The sequence below is a fragment of the Mercenaria mercenaria genome, chromosome 3 (assembly GCF_021730395.1).
Source record: "Mercenaria mercenaria strain notata chromosome 3, MADL_Memer_1, whole genome shotgun sequence".
Classification (NCBI taxonomy): Eukaryota; Metazoa; Mollusca; class Bivalvia; order Venerida; family Veneridae; genus Mercenaria; species Mercenaria mercenaria.
In genome coordinates this window covers 32356604-32379506 of record NC_069363.1, presented here as the reverse complement: position 1 = coordinate 32379506, position 22903 = coordinate 32356604, and the positions used below count along the sequence as shown (strand labels likewise).

The following is a 22903-nucleotide window of genomic DNA, read 5'->3' as shown; positions in this document are numbered from 1 at the left end:
TCTTTATTTTTTTGTCTGTTCATCATAATATGCACAATTATTTGATAGTGTAGAACTAAGATGTCCTAACGCACAATGTATTTACACAGACACTTCCTCCAACAAGTGATTTCCGCCTGCTTGATAGATTTAAGGCCAAAAATGAACCATTTAATCTTACTTTGTTTACTATTACATGTGCCAGAAATTCTTAAAACAACCGTAAAGATACAGAAGAAAAAGATTTGGAATTCAACACCAAGATTCGTTGTAAAGAAACACCCGATTCAGAAATATTTTTGGCCAGGAGCTAATGTACGGAGAATGAACCGTTATTCCGAGAGTATGGAATTACCAGTAGAATGGAGTTTTCCTAGTGAAACTAGCGACTGCCAGGACCATAACGGCGGAACACAAGATGAAAAAAGCCAGGTCACTGATCTCAACTTCAGTACAATATTCGGAGTTTTATAATTATCAAACACTGACTTAGATATAACAGGTGATAATGACAGTTAGCAGGTGATAACATTCTCATATTGTCACTGATTCCAATACTTGATCTTATCTAGACCAAGAAAATACAAAATTCAAAGTATCCGAAAACGTTAATGCATTATAATAAGTTATGTTAACTATATCTATTCAAAACTATTATATTAATCCTGCATTAGTATACCAAATTTATACAGCGCCCTTTTCATGATAAACACGTTCAAAGGCGCTTTTACATTATACGAGCTATGCACAGGGGGTGACATAATTGCTCGAAAATTGTGGACACATGTACCATAATAACAGGACAACATTAAGAACAAGCAAGATTTACACTCTGAATGTCCTTTTTTTTAAATTCCGTTTTTAACCGGCAGGACGCGTTATGACCACTTTCTGTTACGTTTTTGCTACGTTATTCTATGTTGTACTACGTTAATTGCCACGTTGTAGTACATTGGCAGCGAATTTTGAAGTTGTCCGAAATTGAAATTTTCAGTTTATGCTTTATCACGTTTGATATAGTTTCACCCACGATGTTCTACGTTGGCTTACATTGCAGCCACGTTTCCCAACGAAAATGAAATATTCATCGGCAATCTGGAATCCGTATAAAGAAAAACACAGATTAAACCGATTGAGCAAATTCAAAGAAATGCTGCTCGATGGGCAATGAATAAACCTTTAAATCAACATAATCCAACTAGTGTGACGGAGTTAATAAGAAAATTGCACTGGCCTAGCTTACAACAAAGACGTTTACAGTAATGTACAACTTTATCGTGGCTGTTCCGAACTCTTACCATCCAGTTAGTGCAAATGTCAAATCAAAACGTCAAAGCCATAGTTTGAAATTTATTCCCTATCAGACAAGAATAAATATTTGTTCTCGTTTTTCTCGAGGACAGTGATTAGTTGGAACCTTCTACCGGACTCCTGTATTATTTCTTCATACCTGGAGGCATTTAAATCCTCCGTGCAGCTTGTACCATTCACAGTGTAAGAAGACTGAAAGCTGTATAGTGTAAAAGTTCGTGAAACAATACACCAGATTCTGAAATTACAAAACTGATACAAATGTATATATATATTTTTTTTATTTTCCGGAGCACTTCACGCTATACACCTGTAAAGTCACCCTTGGCGTAGATGTCTACAATTGGATGTTGCCAAGTACCACGACTGAGATTAAGCTAAACGCGTCGGCCAAAACGTGACACTATGACAGGGGCATTACATATTAACAGCTTTGCATGAAGTGGGCAATCACTTTAACATTTGTCAGTTTATGTATCATCTGTTCAATTAAAGAACAAAATGACTCATTACACATTATTGGAAATGTACGTTTTCTTATTTTATGAAACATTGTAATTACCTCCCTTTAATAAAGAAGTATTTAAAAACACACAATTTCTTTTTATTTCAATATTATTTCTAGTTTTACATTTGCCTTTGATAGATATTGAGATATCTCCACTGTCTGAAGCAAAAGGTTAACTTCAAATGTTGTGTAGTTTGTAATTCATTTATTATTAACTTATCAAGGTGGGCAAAGGGAGGTAATAATAATCCTATAAACTATTTCAGCAGAATATATACCTGTAAATGCAATTCCTTGACAAATATAATAAATAGTTCTTACATTCATCTCATTCCTTAGGGAAAGTGAGTTTATTAAATCTGCGCTTTCACTAAAAAGACGCTTCCTTGTTTCGGCAACCAGGATAAGAAAATCAACATATGTACCTCCATGAAAAACCAACATGTATTAAGAACTCAGTGTACACAAATACGTGTAAAGGATCGGTTATTAAGGTTCATCAGAACAAATTCTTTAGCTGACCAAAATCTCATTATCCATAAGTGATGATGGAACTATTGTATGTATTTAAAGGGAAGTAATGATATAGGTAAGTTAATAGAGGACACACTGGGAAAACACCAACTACAAAATCAGGGTCTGTGAGTTCTGTTTCCCTGATCATCCTCCTAAGATTATTAACAGTTTTTTTTTCATATAATAGTCCAGTGTATGGTTGCTTTACACATGGAATCATCAGAGAAGTTTCTGCGCTACCCTTCTAACTAAAATCACAAACAGTCTACGACGGGTGGTGGCAACTTATATGCAGGTGCCAGGTAAGTAGCAGACTAAACATGGCTTATCAATTCATTTCTAGTAAGGACGTTCTTTCGCTACTTTGAAGTTAGCTGCATGTGATAAATATGTAAGATACAATGACAAGCCCTTTTAGACAGAAACAGTATAAATTTCTGTTTAAATAAACTCTTTTTTGTTGGCTTTGACTTAATCCTGACTAATCGAAAGTAAGTTAGGTACAGTGGATTTCTCAGGCTTGCCTTACCAACTCCTCTTAAAAATTCAATACAAAAAGTTGTCTAGATTCCATAAAGTTTTTAAGTTTTATTAAAGCCTAGAAAATGGACATTTCAACAAAATTTGTGTCCACGTAAAAATGATAAAAAGTCCTGCTTGTACGACAGACTGGTTCAACTTTAAAGGGTGCTAGAGGGGCTGGTGTTGCAAATATTATTACCTTTCATAAATAAAGCCGGTCAAACTAAGTATGCTATTATTTTGCTTGATCGTGTTCTATGCCTCCACTGCGTCTGCTCACTGATTTTACTGGTTGTGTTTTATGCCTCCACTGCGTCTGCTCACAGATTTTACTGGTTGCGTTCTCTGCCTCCACTGCGTCTACTCACAGATTTTACTGGTTGCGTTCTATGCCTCCACTGCGTCTGCTCACAGATTTTACTGGTTGTGTTCTATGCCTCCACTGCGTCTGCTCACAGATTTTACTGGTTGTGTTCTATGCCTCCACTGCGTTTGCTCACAGATTTGACTGGTTGCGTTCTCTGCCTCCACTGCGTCTGCTCACAGATTTTACTGCTTGCGTCCTATGCCTCCACTGCGTTTGCTCACAGATTTTACTGGTTGCGTCCTATGCCTCAACTGCGTCTGCTCACAGATTTGACTGGTTGTGTTCTATGCCTCCACTGCGTCTGCTCACAGATTTGACTGGTTGCGTTCTCTGCCTCCGATGCGTCTGCTCACTGATTTTACTGCTTGCGTCCTATGCCTCAACTGCGTCTGCTCACAAATTTTACTGGTTGTGTTCTATGCCTCCACTGCGTCTGCTCACAGGATTGACTGGTTGCGTTCTCTGCCTCCGATGCGTCTGCTCACTGATTTTACTGGTTGCGTCCTATGCCTCCACTGCGTCTGCTCACTGATTTTACTGGTTGCGTCCTATGCCTCAACTGTGTCTGCTCACTGATTTTACTGGTTGCGTTCTATGCCTCAACTGCGTCTGCTCACAGATTTTACTGCTTGCGTCCTATGCCTCCACTGCGTCTGCTCACTGATTTTACTGGTTGCGTCCTATGCCTCAACTGTGTCTGCTCACTGATTTTACTGGTTGTGTTCTATGCCTCTACTGCGTCTGCTCACATATTGTCTCCTCACAGATTTTACTGGCTGTGTTCTATGCCTCCACTGCATATGCTCACAGCTTTTACTTGTTGCGTTCTCTGCCTTCACTGCGTCTGCTCACATCTTTTACTGGTTGCGTTCTCTGCCTTCACTGCGTCTGCTCACATCTTTTACTGGTTGTGTTCTCTGCATTGACTGCGTCTGCTCACAGATTTTACTGGTTGTGTTCTCTGCCTTCACTGCATCTGCTCACTGATTTTACTGGTTGTGTTTTATACGTCCACTGCGTCTGCTCACAGATTTTACTGGTTGTGTTCTATGCCTCACTGCATCTGCTCACAGCTTTTACTTGTTATGTTCTCTGCCTTCATTGCGTCTGCTCACAGCTTTTTCTGGTTGTGTTCTCTGCCTTCACTGCGTCTGCTCACATATTTTACTGGTTGTTTTCTATGCCTCCACTGCGTCTGCTCACAGATTGTCTGCTCACATATCTTACTGGTTGTGTTCTATGCCTCCACTGCGTTTGCTCACAGCTTTTACTGGTTGCGTTCTATGCCTTCACTGCGTCTGCTCACTGATTTTTCTGGTTGTGTTCTATGCCTCCTCTGCGTCTGCTCACAGATTTTACTGGTTGTGTTCTCTGCCTTCACTGCATCTGCTCACGTATTTTACTGGTTGCGTTCTATGCCTCCACTTCATCTGGTCACAGATTTTACTGGTTGTAAATTATCTAAATATTGCCAGAAAATATAATAAGTTGTTTTTAGCTCACCTGTCACAAAGTGACAAGGTGAGCTTTTGTGATCGCGCGGTGTCCGTCGTCCGTGCATCCGTCCGTAAACTTTTGCTTTTGACCACTCTAGAGGTCACATTTTTCATGGGATCTTTATGAAAGTTGGTCAGAATGTTCATCTAGATGATATCTAGGTCAAGTTTGAAACTGGGGCACGTGCCGTCAAAAACTAGGTCAGTAGGTCTAAAAATAGAAAAACCTTGTGACCTCTCTAGAGGCCATATATTTCAAAAGATCTTCATGAAAATTGGTCAGAATGTTCACCTTGATAATATCTAGGTCAAATTCGAAACTGGGTCACGTGCTTTCAAAAACTAGGTCAGTAGATCTAAAAATAGAAAAACCTTGTGACCTCTCTAGAAGCCATACTTGTGAATGGATCTCCATAAAAATTGGTCAGAATGTTCATCTTGGTGATATCTAGGTCAAGTTTGAAACTGGGCCACGTGCCTTCAAAAACTAGGTCAGTAGGTCAAATAATAAAAAAACCTTGTGATCTCTCTACAGGCCATACGTTTCATGGGACCTGTATGAAAGTTGGTTTGAATGTTCATCTTGATGATATCTAGGTCAAGTTTGAAACTGGGTCAACTGCGGTCAAAAACTAGGTCGGTAGGTCTAAAATTAGAAAAATCTTTTGACCTCTCTAGAGGCCATAATTTTCAATGGATCTTCATGATAATTGATCTGAATGTTCATCTTGATGATATCTAGGTCAGTTTCGAAACTTGGTCACGTGCGGTCAAAAACTAGGCCAGTAGGTATAAAAGTAGAAAAACCTTGTGACCTCTCTAGAGGCCATATATTTCATGAGATCTTCATGAAAATTAGTGAGAATGTTTACCTTGATGATATCTAGATAAAGTTCAAAACAGGGTCACGTACCTTCGAAAACTAGGTCAATAGGTCAAATAATAGAAAACCTTGTGACCTCTCTAGAGACCATATTTTTCAATGGATCTTCATGAAAATTGGTCAGAATTTTTATCTTGATAATATCTAGGTCAAATTCAAAACTGGGTCACATGAGCTCAAAAACTAGGTCACTATGTCAAACAAGGGGACCATGATGGTCCTGAATCGCTCACCTCTTCCCACATGATCCAGTTTTGAGTATGACGTCGTTTTTTTCTATTATTTGACATAGTGACCTAGTTTTTGAGCTCATGTGACCCAGTTTTGAACTTGACCTAGATATTATCAAGGTAAAAATTCCTATCAATTTTCATGAAGATCCATTGAAAAATATGGTCTCTAGAGAGGTCACAAGGTTTTTCTATTATTTGACCTATTGACCTAGTTTTTTGCCGCACGTGACCCAGTTTCAAACTTGACCTAGATATCATCAAGGTGAACATTCTGATCAATTTTCATGAAGATCCATTCAAGGGTATGGCCTCTAGAGAGGTCACAAGGTTTTTCTATTTCAAGACCTACTGACCTAGTTTTTGATCGCAGTTGACCCAGTTTCAAACTTGACCTAGATATCATCAAGATAAACATTCAGACCAACTTTCATACAGATCCCATGAAAAATATGGCCTCTAGAGGTCACAACGTTTTTTCATTATTTGACCTACTGACCTACTTTTTGAAGGCACGTGACCCACTTTCGAACTTGACCTAGCTATCATCAAAATGAACACTCTGACCAATTTTTATGGAGATCCATTCACAAGTATGGCCTCTAGAGAGGTCACAAGGTTTTTCTATTTTTAGATCTACTGACCTAGTTTTTGACCGCACATGACCCTGTTTCGAACTTGACCTAGATATTATCAAGATGAACATTCAGACCAACTTTCATGAAGATCCATTGAAAAATATGGCCTTTAGAGAGGTCACAAGGTTTTTCTATTATTTGACCTACTGACCTAGTTTTTGACGGCACGTGACCCACTTTCGAATTTGACCTAGATATCATCAAGATGAACATTCTGACTAATTTTCATACAGATCCCATGGAAAATATGGCCTTTAGAGAGGTCACAAGGTTTTTCTATTATTTGACCTTCTGACCTAGTTTTTGATGGCACATGCCCCACTTTCAAACTTGACCTAGATATCATCAAGGTGAACATTCTGACCAATTTTCATGAAAATCTCATGAAATATATGGCCTCTAGAGAGGTCACAAGGTTTTTCTATTTTTAGACCTACTGACCTAGTTTTTGACCGCACGTGACCCAGTTTCAAATCTGACCTAGATATCATCAAGATAACATTCAGACTAACTTTCATACAGATCCCATGAAAAATATGGCCTTTAGAGAGGCCACAAGGTTTTTCTATTATTTGACCTACTGACCTAGTTTTTGACGGCACGTGACCCACTTTCGAACTTGACCTAGATATCATCAAGGTGAACATATAGTTATTTTGAAATTAAGCCAGCTTTTTCTGACAAGATTTTTTAAATTTTGACAAGATTTTTTCAGTTTTCACTTATTTGAGATTAAATACATATCTGTTGGAAGACAGCAATGCTCAACAATTCAACAGCCTTATCAACTGAATGAATATAAAAGTCCAAATTAAAGTCACGGAACCTATATACTGCATGTCAAAAACTTAACCAAATCGGGACACTGATGCCCACCGGGATGCCAACAGCAGAGGAACTCTATAGTGTAGTATCCTCAGACTTCACAGCAGTCTTCTTTTATAAAGGGACACAAGTTCTTCCTTAACGGTGAATAAAATAAGCATTTAACACCTGTCATTTATTCAAAACAGTTTAATTTATTCCAATGTAAGCAAAACATAACAAGATAGCTAAACATATATTTTTGAATTAAATATGTTAGTTCATAGAAAACTGAAATGCAGTACAAAATACAAGAAGAGGGCTAAATTTACAAGTCCAGACACCCTTTTTAGACATAGACCTTTGACCTACTGATCTCAAGGACCTTTCCTTTGTGGTGTTTGGTCATGCGTCAGTTTTAACAGCCATAGAACATATTCTATCTGGTTTAGAGTTTAGAAATTAAAATACTGATAGAAAGGCGTGTCCATTTCTGTTATAAAAAATGCATTTAAAAATCATATAACTGGAGTGCAATTGTCAGGTATAATTTGAATATAAAGTAAAGGAATGTACTTTCATTAAAATTGCATTAAAATATATCAATACAAAATCAAACATATAAATGTGCATAATACTTAATGTACTTTTCCTATAAACTAAAATGAGTAAAAACAAATATTCCTCCAAGGCCACTAGATTAATACTGATTGCCTTTCAGTCAAAATGCACATTTCCTTCTGTGTAACAAATTCAATATTGTAGCTTCACGAGGAGCACTCGCTATAAAGGTGTGCCATCCACTAAGTTTGACCCACTGCTATTGTTTACAGTATGACCATTTACTGCTTTTGTTTACTGTATGACCGTTTACTGCTATTGTTTACTGTATGACCATTGACTGCTATTGTTTACTGTATGACTGTTTACTGCTATTGTTTACTGTATGACCGTTTACTGCTATTGTTTACTGTATGACCATTGACTGCTACTGTTTACTCACTGCTATTGTTTATTTATGACCACTCACTGCTATTGTTTATTTATGACCGCTCACTGCTATTGTTTACTGTATGACCACTCATTGCCATTGTTTACTGTTTGACCATTTACTGCCGACCACTCACTGCTATTGTTTACTGTTAGACCACTCACTGCTATTGTTTACTGTTTGACCACTCACTGCTATTTTTACTGTTTGACCACTAACTGCTATTGTTTACTGTCTGACCACTCACTGCTATTGTTTACTGTTTGACCACTCACTGCTATTGTTTACTGTATGACCACTCATTGCCATTGTTTACTGTATGACCATTTACTGCCAACCACTCACAGCTATTGTTTACTGTTTGACCACTCACTGCTATTGTTTACTGTATGACCATTTACTGTATGACCGCTCACTGCTATTGTTTACTGTTTGACCACTCACTGCTATTGTTTACCTTTTGACCACTCATTACTATTGTTTACTGTTTGACCACTCACTGCTATTGTTTACTGTTTGACCACTCACTGCTATTGTTTACTGTATGACCATTTACTGCCAACCACTCACAGCTATTGTTTACTGTTTGACCACTCACTGCTATTGTTTACTGTATGACCATTTACTGTTTGACCACTCACTGCTATTGTTTACTGTTTGACCACTCACTGCTATTGTTTACTGTATGACCACTCATTGCCATTGTTTACTGTATGACCATTTACTGCCGACCACTCACTGCTATTGTTTACTGTTTGACCACTCACTGCTGTTGTTTACTGTTTGACCACTCACTGCTATTGTTTACTGTTTGACCGCTCACTGCTATTGTTTACTGTATGACCACTCACTGCTATTGTTTACTGTATGACCATTTATTTCATCACATGTGGTATGGATGCTGCTATTGGAAGAAGTGCATTCTGGGTAAAAGATTCTTATTTCTATATTAGAAGTAGGACATGTTGACAAACTAGAGGAATGAAAATAAAAGAGAAAACAATATCCAAGATATCATGGCTAATGTCAAACAGTTTGTTCATTATCTCTCATTCTGTTTAAGAAATCAAAAACTAACATAATCATGAAGGTTCGTGCTCCGACAAATAGGACCTAATTTCTAAGTCATGTAAATAAGTCAACTCCTCTTGTGGTTCAAGCATATCACAACATAATTACATGTATAAATAACTAAACAAAAAACACTAACATAATATGTAAACATTATAAAAATACATTTTTAAAATATCATAGAATCGTGCATTTACTGAAACATGTATTATATGCCTTCTAGGCATCTGATTCATTTATGAGCAAAATCTTATGAGTACAATTTCCCTAAAACAGTAAGTGTAACAACATTGCTTGCCAAGTTGGTGTAGTTAAATTCTGAATCTGATCATACCAAACTGTCACTCTGGAGGTTATAGCACTGACTGCTGTATAAAACATAGATTAGGATTTTAGACTGAAGACTTCAAAAAGTTGTTGAAATACTGTAACATTATTTTCACGAACACTGTATGTTTTGTGAAATCAAATCCGGAAAAAACTTCTGAAGAACAGCTGAAAATTTGCAGATATTTCATAACTTGTTCAACAAATTGTAGACTTGCTATATTTAACATAAAAATAGAATCTCTTTTTTGACAATAAACTTAAAATTATGTATAAATATTAAAAGTCAGTTTTGGAATGTTTGAAAGCTGTATAACATACATTACATTTTTCATGATAAAAAACATGAATGAAACAGCTGCCATACTGAGAATAGCTGATATAACTAATATTAACATGAAATGATAAATCATAAATGGTAACCTTTGGTTTAATGACACATTATGAACATAATTATATGTTTAATTATACAATAAAATATTTTCTACTTCATTTGATGAAGAGGAAATAAGGCCTATATAATATTTTATAATTCAAACATTATTCAAAATGAATTTCAGTGAGCATATCTTTAACATGCATTCAGGCAGAGTAAACAGTAAGGAAAAGGTTTTCTTATTTTTTTGTACAAAAATAAATAATTACATATCATATACTAAAAGTAACACAGATTAGTTAAGAGGTAAATGAGGACATACATTAGGGATCAATACATATCAACAGGTATATAGATATGAACATTTCTTGCATATGAAGGCATTTTAAAAAATGTAACAATGACAAGGTCTGTCAGTCTTATCAGCCTGCCAGCTTGTCCTCCATGTTACACATCTCTGGCAGAAATATATCAGGTACTTAAGAAACCTTGTCATGCTTCTCCACTATATGTTACATTTCAATTCATTTTAAAGCTTACACTATATATAGCTCTGTATATGATCATGATTAAACTTCAGTGATCATAAGCTAAACTTGAACAGAAAATATATTATTATATTTTTTTATGGAAAAGAAATGAAATACTTTATATGAGCTGTGCCATGGGAAAACCAACATAGTGGGTTTGCGACCAGCATGGATCCAGACCAGCCTGCGCATCCGCGCAGTCTGGTCAGGATCCATGCTGTTCGCTTTCAAAGCCTATAGCAATTAGAGAAACTGTTAGCGAACGGCATGGATCCTGACCAGACTGCGCGGATGCGCAGGCTGGTCTGGATCCATGCCGGTCGCAAACCCACTATGTTGGTTTTCTCATGGCACGGCTCATATATAGTTAAATGAACTGCAATTACATAAAGCAGCAACATACAAACTAAGAATCATCAAAGAAAACTAGACCTATCACTGAAAGTGATTATTAATCTAATAATCCCAGACACCACATTGATACAGGAAAGATAAACTGTTGTGATTAAGGCCTTTGACCACAAGGTGTGACCTTGAAGTTGGACCTGGCTTGTGCCCTTGGCATGTCATTCTGATTTGATAGATAAACAACTAATGCCAGTTTTATAAAAAATTCTTACAGCAATTAAGGAGACATGAAAGACATAAAATAAAAATGCTGGAACCTTGACCTCGAGCCAAATGACCTGGGCCATGCCAGTCTCTTGTCATATTAAACAACAACAAACAACAACATTTTATTAGCAAACATCGACAAGAACTTGCCTTTGGTAAACATTTATGTGCAAATTACACTCTTTAAGAGATATGACTTTAAAGTTTGCACAGGAATTACAAAGGAACCGACAGACACTAAGAAATTTAGCCTTCACTGCCCCTTCACTATGTATCTAGGTGTATATTGCTGCACTATGTATACAGGGATCTGTAAATACAGGTTCATTACCAGCCTTATGTCAACAAAACGTTTACTTCCAAACTACATGTACACCAAATAAAACACATCTAATTAGAGATACTATGTACGATACCAATGGTAGGAAAATAATGCCTTCAAGAAAATAAGTTAAGAAATATATTGTAAATATCCAGGATACAACTTGTATTGTAACAAGAAATGCCAAAGCTGATATGTAAAGTAAGTTAACAATCAGAGAACATAGATGATTCCTCAAATATACAACACCAGTGCTTTACATTATCATAAAAACATTTAGTAAAAGAAATCGTAAAAGCATTTAACAAAGAATAACAAGAAAATATAAATTAACTATTATATACTATATTGTATGTGCAATATAAAGACCAAATGCAGCATACTTAATGTATGTACAGTCTTTATAATGCCCAAAATACTTGAACAAAGTTAAACTCAGAACTGAAGAAAAAATAGTAAAAGAGGTTTAAAATGACTCTGGTGGCAGTCACCTGACCTTGACCTTTTGTCATGACAGACTGTCTGATGAAAGATAACAGTTGTGCAAACCATTCATCCCCAAGGACAATAGATATGACCCACTCCAAGAAAATAGAAAGAATCATGTGACCTTAAACCAGAAGATATGATCTCATCATGTCTCAAAAGCTGTCAATGGACAGCAACGTTTGACTATCCCATAGCGTTCTCAACTGAATTAATATAAAATTCAATATGGGACATAATTTTGTAAACAAGAGGGCCATGATGGCCCTGTATCGCTCACCTGAGTACCATTGCTCATTAAATATCATCAGGATAAACATTTTCTTGTAACAGTCCCTTTTGACCTAGTCAGGGCCAATTTCCATACCAAGTTTGAGGGTCATAGGCTCAAATGCTGCATTTTTGTAATAACATGACTATTCCTTACCCTGGAAGACTTAAATAACATTTAAAACCAATCTCATTAGATGCTGCTGAGATATTTGTTTACATAAAATAAAGGAAGGTAATCTGTCATAAATTCAGTCAAAAGTTATCTACCCTGATTGTCCGAGTCCATCTGATGGCACAAATGACATTTCAAATCAGTATCTTCATTGTTTACAGAGATACACCCATTTTACTTTGAAACAAAGGGAGGTAATTTGACATAAAATCAGTCCATAGCTATCTATCCTGATTACCTCAGTCCAACTAAAGACAATAATGAAATTTCAAATGAGTTCTATAAATATTTGGCGAGATAAATCCATTTTTATTAAAATCAGGAGAGGTAATCATGCATTGGTATATGCATGTAGAAGGTACAGAGTACAAGCCTATACAACAATATAAGAGTAAAGTATTCATATCGATAAATGTTTAATCAAGAGTTATCTAATATGACTATTTCTTACCATGGAAGACATAAATAACGTTTCAAACCAATCTCATTAGAAGCTGCTAAGGTGTATTCATTTAGATAAAAAATAAAGGGAGGTAATTTGTCATAAATTCAGTACATATGTATCTTCACTGATTGTCCAAGTCCATCTGTTGACATAAATGAAATTTCAGATCAGTATCTTCATTAGTTACGGAGATATACCCATTTAATTTGAAATAGAGTGAGGTAATTTGACATAAAATCAGTCCATAGTTATCTACCCTGATTGTCTCAGTCCAACTAAAGACAATAATGAAATTTCAAATAAGTCTTATAAGTACTTACTGAGATAAATCCATTTTGATTACAATCAGGGGAGATAATCAGATATAAAATAACTCTGGAACCTATGATTGGATCTGTCAGATTCGTCATGGAATCCAAGATTTATTGTTGTTGAAGATATTTTCGAAGTTTGTATCAAATCAAACCATAAATGAAGTCTCTATATGGCTGCAAAAGCCAAAATAGTAAATTTTGGACCTTTAAGGGGCCATAACTCTGGAACCCATGAAAGAATCTGGCCGGTTCCAGAAAGAAACCAAGATCTTATGTTGATACAAGTTGTGTGCAAGTTTGGTAAAAATCAAATCATAAATAAAGCTGCTATTGTGCAGACAAGGTCAAAATAGCTAATTTTGGCCCTTTCAGGGGCCATAACTCTGGAACCCATAATGGGATCTGGCCAGTTCAAGAAAGGAACCAAGATCTTATGGTAATACAAGTTTGTGCAAGTTTGGTTAAAATAAAATCATAAATGAAACCACTATCGTGCAGACAAGAAATTGTTGACGGACGGATGCACGCACGCAGACGACGGATGATCACAAAAACTCACCTTGTCACTATGTGACAGTTGAGCTAAAAGTGCAAAACAGAGTTATGGAACCTGTGCAATGCATGCAAGCTCATCACAATGCCGGATCATCAAAATGAACAAGTGTATGAAGTTCCAATCCATTCCCATTAGTGGCTACTGAAATACCAGCTTACATAAAAAAACTAAACTAAAAAATTGCTCAGTTCAAACAGGGGTATGATTTTGTGTAAATGCAAAACAGATTTATGGACCTGTACAATGTAAGTCAGTTAGTCACAGTGAATAACTGTGTGAAGGTTTAATCTATTCCCACATTTGGTTACTGAGATACCAGCTTACATACAAAAACTTAACTAAACCTGAATGGTGCAGCAGACGCATAGGAAAGTACAGTAGCTTTACCTATTCTTCACGTAGTCCAGCTAATAATTTCTTACCTATTATTTGTACTTTGCAAAGAATCTTATTTACATGTAGAAACAGACGTAGTCTAAATATTAGAAAATTACCCTATTTCAATAAAAAATGTCAGACACAAGACTTCAATCAACGTGTAAAATGACTTTAATTTAGCAGTGTTTCCTCAGTAAACTCCTATAAAAATTGGACAACATATTACATAATCTATAACGAAACATGATCCACTTAACAAAGAACACCAATCATCCCATCCAATTGAAACTTACCATATTTTTCTTTTTCTTTCAAATAAGAATAAAATATACATGTACAAATGTATAAGGATTTTTAATTCACAAATGTAAACATACAAAACCAACAAAAATGCACGTTGTTTTACAGTTTGCCCGGTTTGACAGTTTGTGATATATAGAGCCTGCTGTACATTCCTATATCTAATGCCTACCTTTCACTCAAATAATTTATCTTCAAATATAGAAAATCTTCATCAAAAGTATTTAACTTTCCTTAATATGTTAACTGTGTAAGTAGAGCTGCATTCATAAATAACTTTCATACAGTAATGACCATTTGTTAAAAAAATCTTTCTGTTTTTTAGTGTTAATACACATTTATAGTGAGTTTAACTATACACATATAAAGTTTGTACTATCTTAAACCTAACATTTAGTATACATAAACTTGTTAATTTTTATTATTATTATTATTATACCAGATTTATATAGCGCCCTTTTTATGATCAATTTCACGTTCAAAGGCACTTTACATAGTTCAAATGCAGCCACACAGGGTGCATAATTCATCCTCTACTAGTACAGACACAGAGCGATCTGACCAGAGGGACAGAGCGAGACAAAGCCCCCATGACAGAGAGATCAGAAATCAGACCTCAGGATTGGAAGGCCAGTGTGCAAACCACTGAGCTATCTGTTCACCCTTTTTATGTTTGCATAAACTCTATGCAGTAATTGTTAATATTTTCAAATATGAAATTTGGGTCTAGAATATAATATTATGTGGAATATAAGGAAGGTTTGTAATAAATTTAAATTTTGTTTGACAAATTACAAACGTAATCAACATGTTTGCTTATCAATTGTATTATGTAATTGTTCTGTCCCATTCATCTCTCCATTTACAGTACATATTTTGGGTTTGTCTCCAGCTTGTGTGATGCCTGCATTAATTTCACTTGAGTCACCATTTGGTTCCTTAAAAGTGTCTTTATCAGCTGTCACATAACTTTGCAATGTGCCACTGGAATTGCCAGAAGTTCTGTCCCTACTCGAGGAAGTTCCACTACCGCCAGATATCAACCCATTTGAATTACTAGAAAGACTTCTTTTAGAAATTTCATTTCTATTTTGTTCATCCTCCTCTACTGTGTTATCTGAAGAATTTACTTTTATAGTGTTTTCATTTTCAACACTTCTCTCACCTACTTGATCAGTTATACTACCTTCTACTCTCTCTGCATTTCCATTTACTTCCCTGCATTTATCAATCTCATTTTCAGACTTTCTTTTAACTGTGGTTGCCTCCCCTGAATCTACGTCAGCAACTTGTTTATAATGGTCACCAAGTTGGCCAACAGTTTCATCGAAATTAAAACCATTATCAGAATTCCATTGCTCATCATTCCCAGGCTTTATACTGGATTCACTAGCTTCTGTTTCATCCACAAGAGAGGAAGCATTAATCTCAAATGGCTCCTTATGGACTGTTTCAATATCACCTGTATTTTTCTGATTTTCATCAACTGGTTCAGCAGTTCTACATTCATTACTACCAATTTCATTTTCAAGAAAATTACTACCCTCTCTAAATGTAGCTGCATTGTCAACTCCTTTGCTGTCTTTGATTTCCTCACTTTGCTTGTCTTTAGATGAACAATGATGATCAAAAGGAGATAAAATTGCGTCTAAGTCTAAACCTTGATCTGCAATCCCTAATGAATGGTCCAAAGTATTATGATCCCACAGTAAATCGTCCATACTACAGTTAGTTTGCTCAGTGTGGGCGTCCGATAAAACACTGCTAATACTGTATCTACAATGACCGGGTTCGTCCTTTGCTTTATCAGGTCTACCTACATATAAAGCACCATCTTTTACTGTCAGTCGTTCTTCTCCCATTTGCCCTAAACCAGCATTTTCAACATTCTCAGATTTATCTACAAGTGGCTGGTTTTCAGATATTCCTACAGGTATTCTTGAATCAGTGTTTACAACATCCTCAGATTTATCTATGAGTGGCTTGTTTTCAGATATATCTACAGGTACTTTTGAATCGGTGTTTTCAATATCTTCAGATTTATCTATGAGTGGCTGGTTTTCAGATATACCTACAGGTATTTTTGAATCAGTGTTTTCAGCACTATTAGAGTTATCAGCGTATGTCTGATCTGAATTCTCATCAACTAGCATATATGAGTCGATGCTTGCTGGCTGAATATATTCACCTTCAAGAACTTCTGTTATATCACCAACTGAATATTTCCTGTCAGTGTTGTCTTCTAGCCTCTCAGGACTATAGTAGCCTGGCAGTGTACCATTGGAAGCACTATTGTTGGCAATATCAGATGTATCCATGGGGTTAAGAGGCATATTCTGTATAAAAAATTCAACTTAGGTATTTTTTTTAAAAATAAAAATAACATACAGTCAGTTATATTTTAATGAGACTTGTTGAGTAATGATTAACTCTTGTCAGATTATATTAAAAATTTATTCATTTAAAATGACCTTTGATATAAAGTACTTCACATTTAAACATTTGAAAAGTATCAGTATAAATAAAAGGATCAATTTGTTGAAAAACAGTAAAGCCTCTGAGGTGCTTTTGAAACTATAAACAATCTCTACTTTCAGCATGAATACTATAATATTTCTATGTGGACAGTCAGGCAAGGAAACATGTTAAAGAAGAAAAAATCAAATGTAACTGTGTTCACGAGGAAGGAATCAAACCAGTTATAAACTAAATCTTTGAGGGAACAATAGGCAATCCTTGCATCTAGTCTATAAACTATTTCTCTGAGGGAACAAAACATTTTTACAACCATTCAATGTGGGCTTCCTTTACAACCAGTCAATAAACTATTTCTTTGTGGGAATAACAGGCTACCCTTACAACTAGTCAATAAACTATTTCTTTGTGGAACAAATATGTTATCCTTACAACTAGTTTATAAACTATTTCTTTGATGAAACAATAGGCTACCCTTACAACTAGTCAATAACCTATTTCTTTGAGGGGCTGACTGGCTATCCTTACAACCAGTGAAGTAGCTACTTTTTGAGAGAACAGCAGGCTATCCTAACACAGGCAGTACCGAGAATAAAACAACACTTACCTCATCAGGTAGAACTATTCTGATTTGACTGTTGTCACGTTTCCATTTCTTATATATTTTACACGAACAGCTGAAATAAAAAAAATTAGCAGCTGACAGAGATTATGATAATTATAACTACTATTGTTACAGCTGAATGCAAATGAAATATCTGCAAGCCCTTTCAGAGGGAAAATCATGTAAATATGAATAAGTTTAGAAATAAAATGAAAATTATAATCAGACTAAAATCCAGAAACAATTCTGATATAATAAGTCAGTTAAATACCAGTTAATGAGGTTGTTCACAAAATAACAAATTAAAAAGCTTTCCCATTCAATCTCTTAAGGCTCATACTGACAACGGTACTAAACCTTATGAGAACAAGTGAAAACCTTAAACATGTAGTACTATAGTAAAACACAAATTTCCCAAGGTCACAAGATAATGAGCAAAATACTTGAGAAATTCAGGGTTTCACATACATGTGAACCTTTCACAGAGTTATAGGGATTTCAGACTTTCCAAATGGTTCTGAAGGGGATTTTTTTTTGTTATTTTGCAGAAACACAAAATTGTAATAGTGAACAAATACATAAAATGTCCAAAATTGATAAATTCACAAGTTATTCATAATTAGGTTCAAATGTATGGTTTTCAGCAATATAAACGGAGAAAATAAGCTGCTATATATTAAGCATAAGATTATAGACCACTGACAACATGCTAATACATCACTTTCAGTATGTAGAAATAAACTTTCTGTAATTATCATTGGGAGAGAAACCACCAGTAGCAAATATTTTTTTCTTCAATTTTTGTAGAATTCCCTGTTTTTCTTTTAATTAATTTTCCTAAATTTTCAAATTCCCTGATTTTTTCTTGTAAGGACATTACAAAATTTTTACATTTTCCAGAGTCTGAGGTCACAATGTACTGAGGTAAATGTTAGTCAATGTGTACTGATGATAAAGAAAATTATTATACGTACATTATAAGGCCAGTCACAAGCAAAATTAGCACAAAGATGGAGATGATGGCTACAATCAACACAATATTTATTCCACCTGCAATGTAATAAATGTTTGTTATACACCTATATAAAGTCTGTAAAAAAATCGGCTTATATTTCACAAGTAAATATGAACAGGCAGAAAAAAATTCCGTATTGTACCTTTTTGGACTGCATGTTACCGGACTTGTAACTTTAATTAATATGCATGACCTGACACATTTCTCTAAATAGCACACATAAAAACTTCACAAAGTCCTGAAAATTTCGTTCAATAACAAAACACCAAACAAAAAGGTGGAAGTATATAAACAAGAGGGTCATGATGACCCTAAATTGCTCACCTGAGTAATATGAGCCACATGTTTCAAATGGCAAACTGATGCTAAAATATTAGAAAGTAGGTCAGTAGGTCACATTCATGGTCACTTAAAGTCAGTATAAAGATCGGTATGCAAAGCTGTACATGTCATCCAAACTTCAAGACTGTATCTCAAAAAACAAGAAAGTAGGTCAGTAGGTCAAGGTTACAATAAGGTGCCATGTAATCACTTGGATACAACAGGTAAATATAATTAAACAGTCTAGGAAATATGATCTGATAATATTTGAAGTATTTTTTCCTATATAACTCACGTAACAAGTGACCACCAGGGCGGGGCCTCTTTTCACCTCAGGGGCATAATTTGAACAATCCTGTTAGAGGTCCACTAGGCAATGATACATATCAAATATCAAATGCCTAGGCCTTGAACTTTAAGACAAGAAGATTTTTATTTTTTTTCGCTATATAAGACTATGTTAAACTTGGGACCCCTGGGGCAGGGCCTTTTTCACCCCAGGGTAATAATTTGAACAATTTTGTTAGAGGACCACAAGTCAATGCAACACACCAAATATCAAAAGCCTAGACCTTGCAGTTTCAGACAAGAAGATTTTTAAAGTTTTCTCCTATATAAGTCTATGTAAAACTTGGGACCCCCAGTGCGGGGCCTCTTTTCACCCCAGGGGCATAATTTAAAAAAAATCTTCATAGTGGACCACAAGGCAATGCTACATACAAAATATCAAAGGCCTAGGTCTTGTAGTTTCAGACAAGAAGATTTTTAAAGTTTTTCCCTATATAAGTCTATGTAAAACTTGAGGCCCCCCAGGGCGGGGCCTCTTTTCACCCAAGGGGCATAATTTGAACATTTTTGGTAGAGGACCACAAGGCAATGCTGCATACCAAATATAAAAGGTCTAGATCTTGTGGTTTTAGACAAGAAGATCTTTAAAGTTTTTTTCCTATATAAGTCTATGTAAAACTTGTGATCCCCGGGTTGGGGCCTCTTTTCACCCCAGGGGCTCAACAATCTTGATAGAGGACCATAAGATAATGTCACATGCCAAATATCAAGGCTCTACATCTTGCGGTTTTGGACATGAAGATTTCTAAAGTTTTTCCTTTCGGTTGCCAAGGCAATCAGAATTCTGCATGGAATTAAATTCTTTGAATAATTTTGAAAGGGGACCACCCAAGGATCATTCCTGTGAAGTTTGGTGAAATTCTGCCCAGTTGTTTTCAAGGAGAAGATTTTTTTAGAAAATGTTGATGGACATACAACACACGACGGACATTGAACGGTCACAAAAGCTCACCATGAGCCTTTGGCTCAGGTGAGCTAAAAAGGGCCATTATTACAATAGCTAGATCTGCAATTATGTAATTGGCTCTTGTGGATATTGCAAGGTCTGATCACACTTGGCGCTTGCGCGTCTTGTGAAAACCAATCTGGCAAAAACCCACTCGAGCTGAATACAGCATCCCAGATCAAGCTACTATTATAATAACCCTATTTTATTTCATATGATAATTTGATACAACAGAACAATTTAAGAAACTGTACTAATAAATGTATGGTCAGATCTGCTCACATAATTTAACATACAATATTGCAGACAGCATATGATCACAGAGTTCCAACAACCTTCCAGTATTATTTGCGAAAGAAAACCCAACATAATGCCAACTATTACCTTTTTTTTAAAAATAATGGGGCCACAAGGCACTAAGTTATTCACCTGACCTATACATCTTACTTATCTCCTAACCAAGTTTGGTGAACATTAACCTGCTGTTTATGAAAAGAACTTTTAAAAATATTTGTGGTTCCTAAGTACAATCAAGCTGAGGAGTTTGAACAAACACCAGAAAGGCTCATCTAAAGATGTTATACACCAAGTTCAGTGCAGATCCTAGGATGTTACACACCAAGTTTAGTGAAGATCCAAGGATGTTACACACCAAGTTTAGTGAAGATCCATCAAGTAGTTCATCATCATCAGAAGAAATTTACACATTTTTCTTTATTTTTAACACTGGCAGCTCCTTAGTGCAGTCAAGCAGAATTAAGTTGAACAATCTTGAGGAAAATATCTGTGAAAGGCTGGCATTAATATGGTTGATGATGGAGGTAGGGGATGGTTGATGATGGAGGTAGGGGATGGTTGATGATGGAGGTAGGGGATGGTTGATGATGAAGGTAGGGGATGACGTAATACTATGAGACAATATCAAGAAACACAAAAACTGCAAGTAAACAAGTAAAAAATGTGGCTTCTATAGATTTTGGTCTTGACATACATTTCTCAGAGATATACATTCTGGCAAAATTTTGTGATGATCGAGTTGCAAATTTGGCCTTTCCAGTATTCACAAGGTTTTTCTACGATTTGAACTGGTGATCTAGTTTTGACTTCAAATAACCAATATCAAACTTAACTTTTCAAGGAGACAAATTTATGACAAGAGGGTAGAAAATTAGATCTCTAGAATGTGAATAAGGTTTTCCTATTAAATGACCCTGTGACCTCGTTTCTGATCCCTTGTAATTCAGTCATGAAATCTTCCATGATTTGATTGAGGGTAATATTATGGCCAAGTTCAATTAAGATTGGTCCAAGTTATTATTGTATTGTTAACCATCATATTGCTGAAGACGGACAAGTACACAGAGCAATCACACTAGCTTAACTTGAGAACCTTGTGCTAATGAGAGTTTAAATTAGAAAACAATCTGAGAAACCCTTGTCTTTAGCCAACAACTGCACAACATTCAATATGAATCATATAATACAGCATTATGTTAAGAAATTAAAATTAAAAATCTTAATGCCATTTCTATTTCAGTTACATTGCAATAGTACTGGTCAGCATAAAGCTGTTGATCAGTCCTGCTTTCTGCACAAGTACTAACTTGTTTTTTGAAAGAAATCAACAAGTTCTCAATCTGTTTCATTAATAGAGAATAAATGACTTCCAACATTACCTTGTCTTCCGTAAAATCTTCAATAAAGAACATTCACCTTACCAAAAGAAAATCAACCTGTTGATTGTGCGGTACCTTCTAAGTTACCCAAAATGACATTGTTTTTACACCATCATTTGATAAGGAAATTGTTTTACCAATAAATATATAACTGATACAGATTAAAAACTGTACTTTTTTTCACAAGTAGAGGACTGTCATACATGAAAGTTATTCACAGACATAAGAATTAAATATTTTCCATCTTTTTTTCATCACAAGTTCAGGCTCATGTAATGAATAGAAAATAACAATTACATGTCACCTTAACAATAGTATCTATTTGCTTACCTGAATTGGCAAATATTGTATGGAATAATGGTTGAATATTGGCTGGTCCCTGTCCTGCCTTGCTGATCCCTCTGACCCAGATACAGACCTGGGAACCAGGTGATAAGTCACTGGCAGTATAACCACTATTCAGTCTTGAAACATTCACACTAACTGCTTCTTCTGAGCCTGTTTATAATATCCATGTACTATCAGACATAAAGTTAATATTGAATACGATTAATATGCATACAAATATCATTTTTCATACAAACTCACATCAGTTTTGTTTTCACCACTCGAATTCTAAAACAGGTAAACTCAAAACTGTTTGTTACTTTATACATGTATGTATTAATTTTAACTCCTTGGTAATGTCACCTTAAAACTTATCTGAATTACTCTGACGTTGAAATCCTTTAAAATGTAGTACCATTGCCATATGAGAAAGTGCAAATGTGTGTCCACCGCTGGGTTCAAACCCATGGGCTCAAAGCTGAGCAGCACACAACTTAACCACTAGAGCACCGCTACCCTGAACTGATTGTTAAATGGGGTCACCTTCACAGACATTTTGGTAAAATTATTTAAAACAAATCTAACTGTATTATTTCCAGATGTTTATTCATATGCCATGAGTGACCTGCCAAAATGTAAGAATGATTTGATGTTTATACTACAGTATTTTAATATACAAGTATATGACCTATGATCAACATAATAACCATGTAATGAATGTTATAAGCTTTCACAATGTTTCAATTATAATGTCGTACTTCTGACTAATCCTACAACCAAC

General features: G+C 35.5%; 1 protein-coding gene across 5 annotated transcripts in view; it reads right to left on the bottom strand.

The window, feature by feature from the left end:
• Positions 1–7446: 7446 nt before the first annotated feature.
• LOC123525160 (uncharacterized) overlaps positions 7447–22903 on the bottom strand; it is an 85093-nt gene continuing 69636 nt past the window's right edge. For all 5 annotated transcript variants that reach the window (XM_045303963.2, XM_045303961.2, XM_053538126.1 and 2 more), the window contains 4 exons: positions 22126–22293; positions 18464–18539; positions 17493–17562; positions 7447–16746 (listed from right to left, as the gene is read on the bottom strand). In XM_045303963.2, the coding sequence (XP_045159898.2) occupies positions 15214–16746; positions 17493–17562; positions 18464–18539; positions 22126–22293 (1847 nt within the window). In that variant the 3' untranslated portion in view covers positions 7447–15213. The remainder of the gene's footprint in view (positions 16747–17492; positions 17563–18463; positions 18540–22125; positions 22294–22903) is intronic.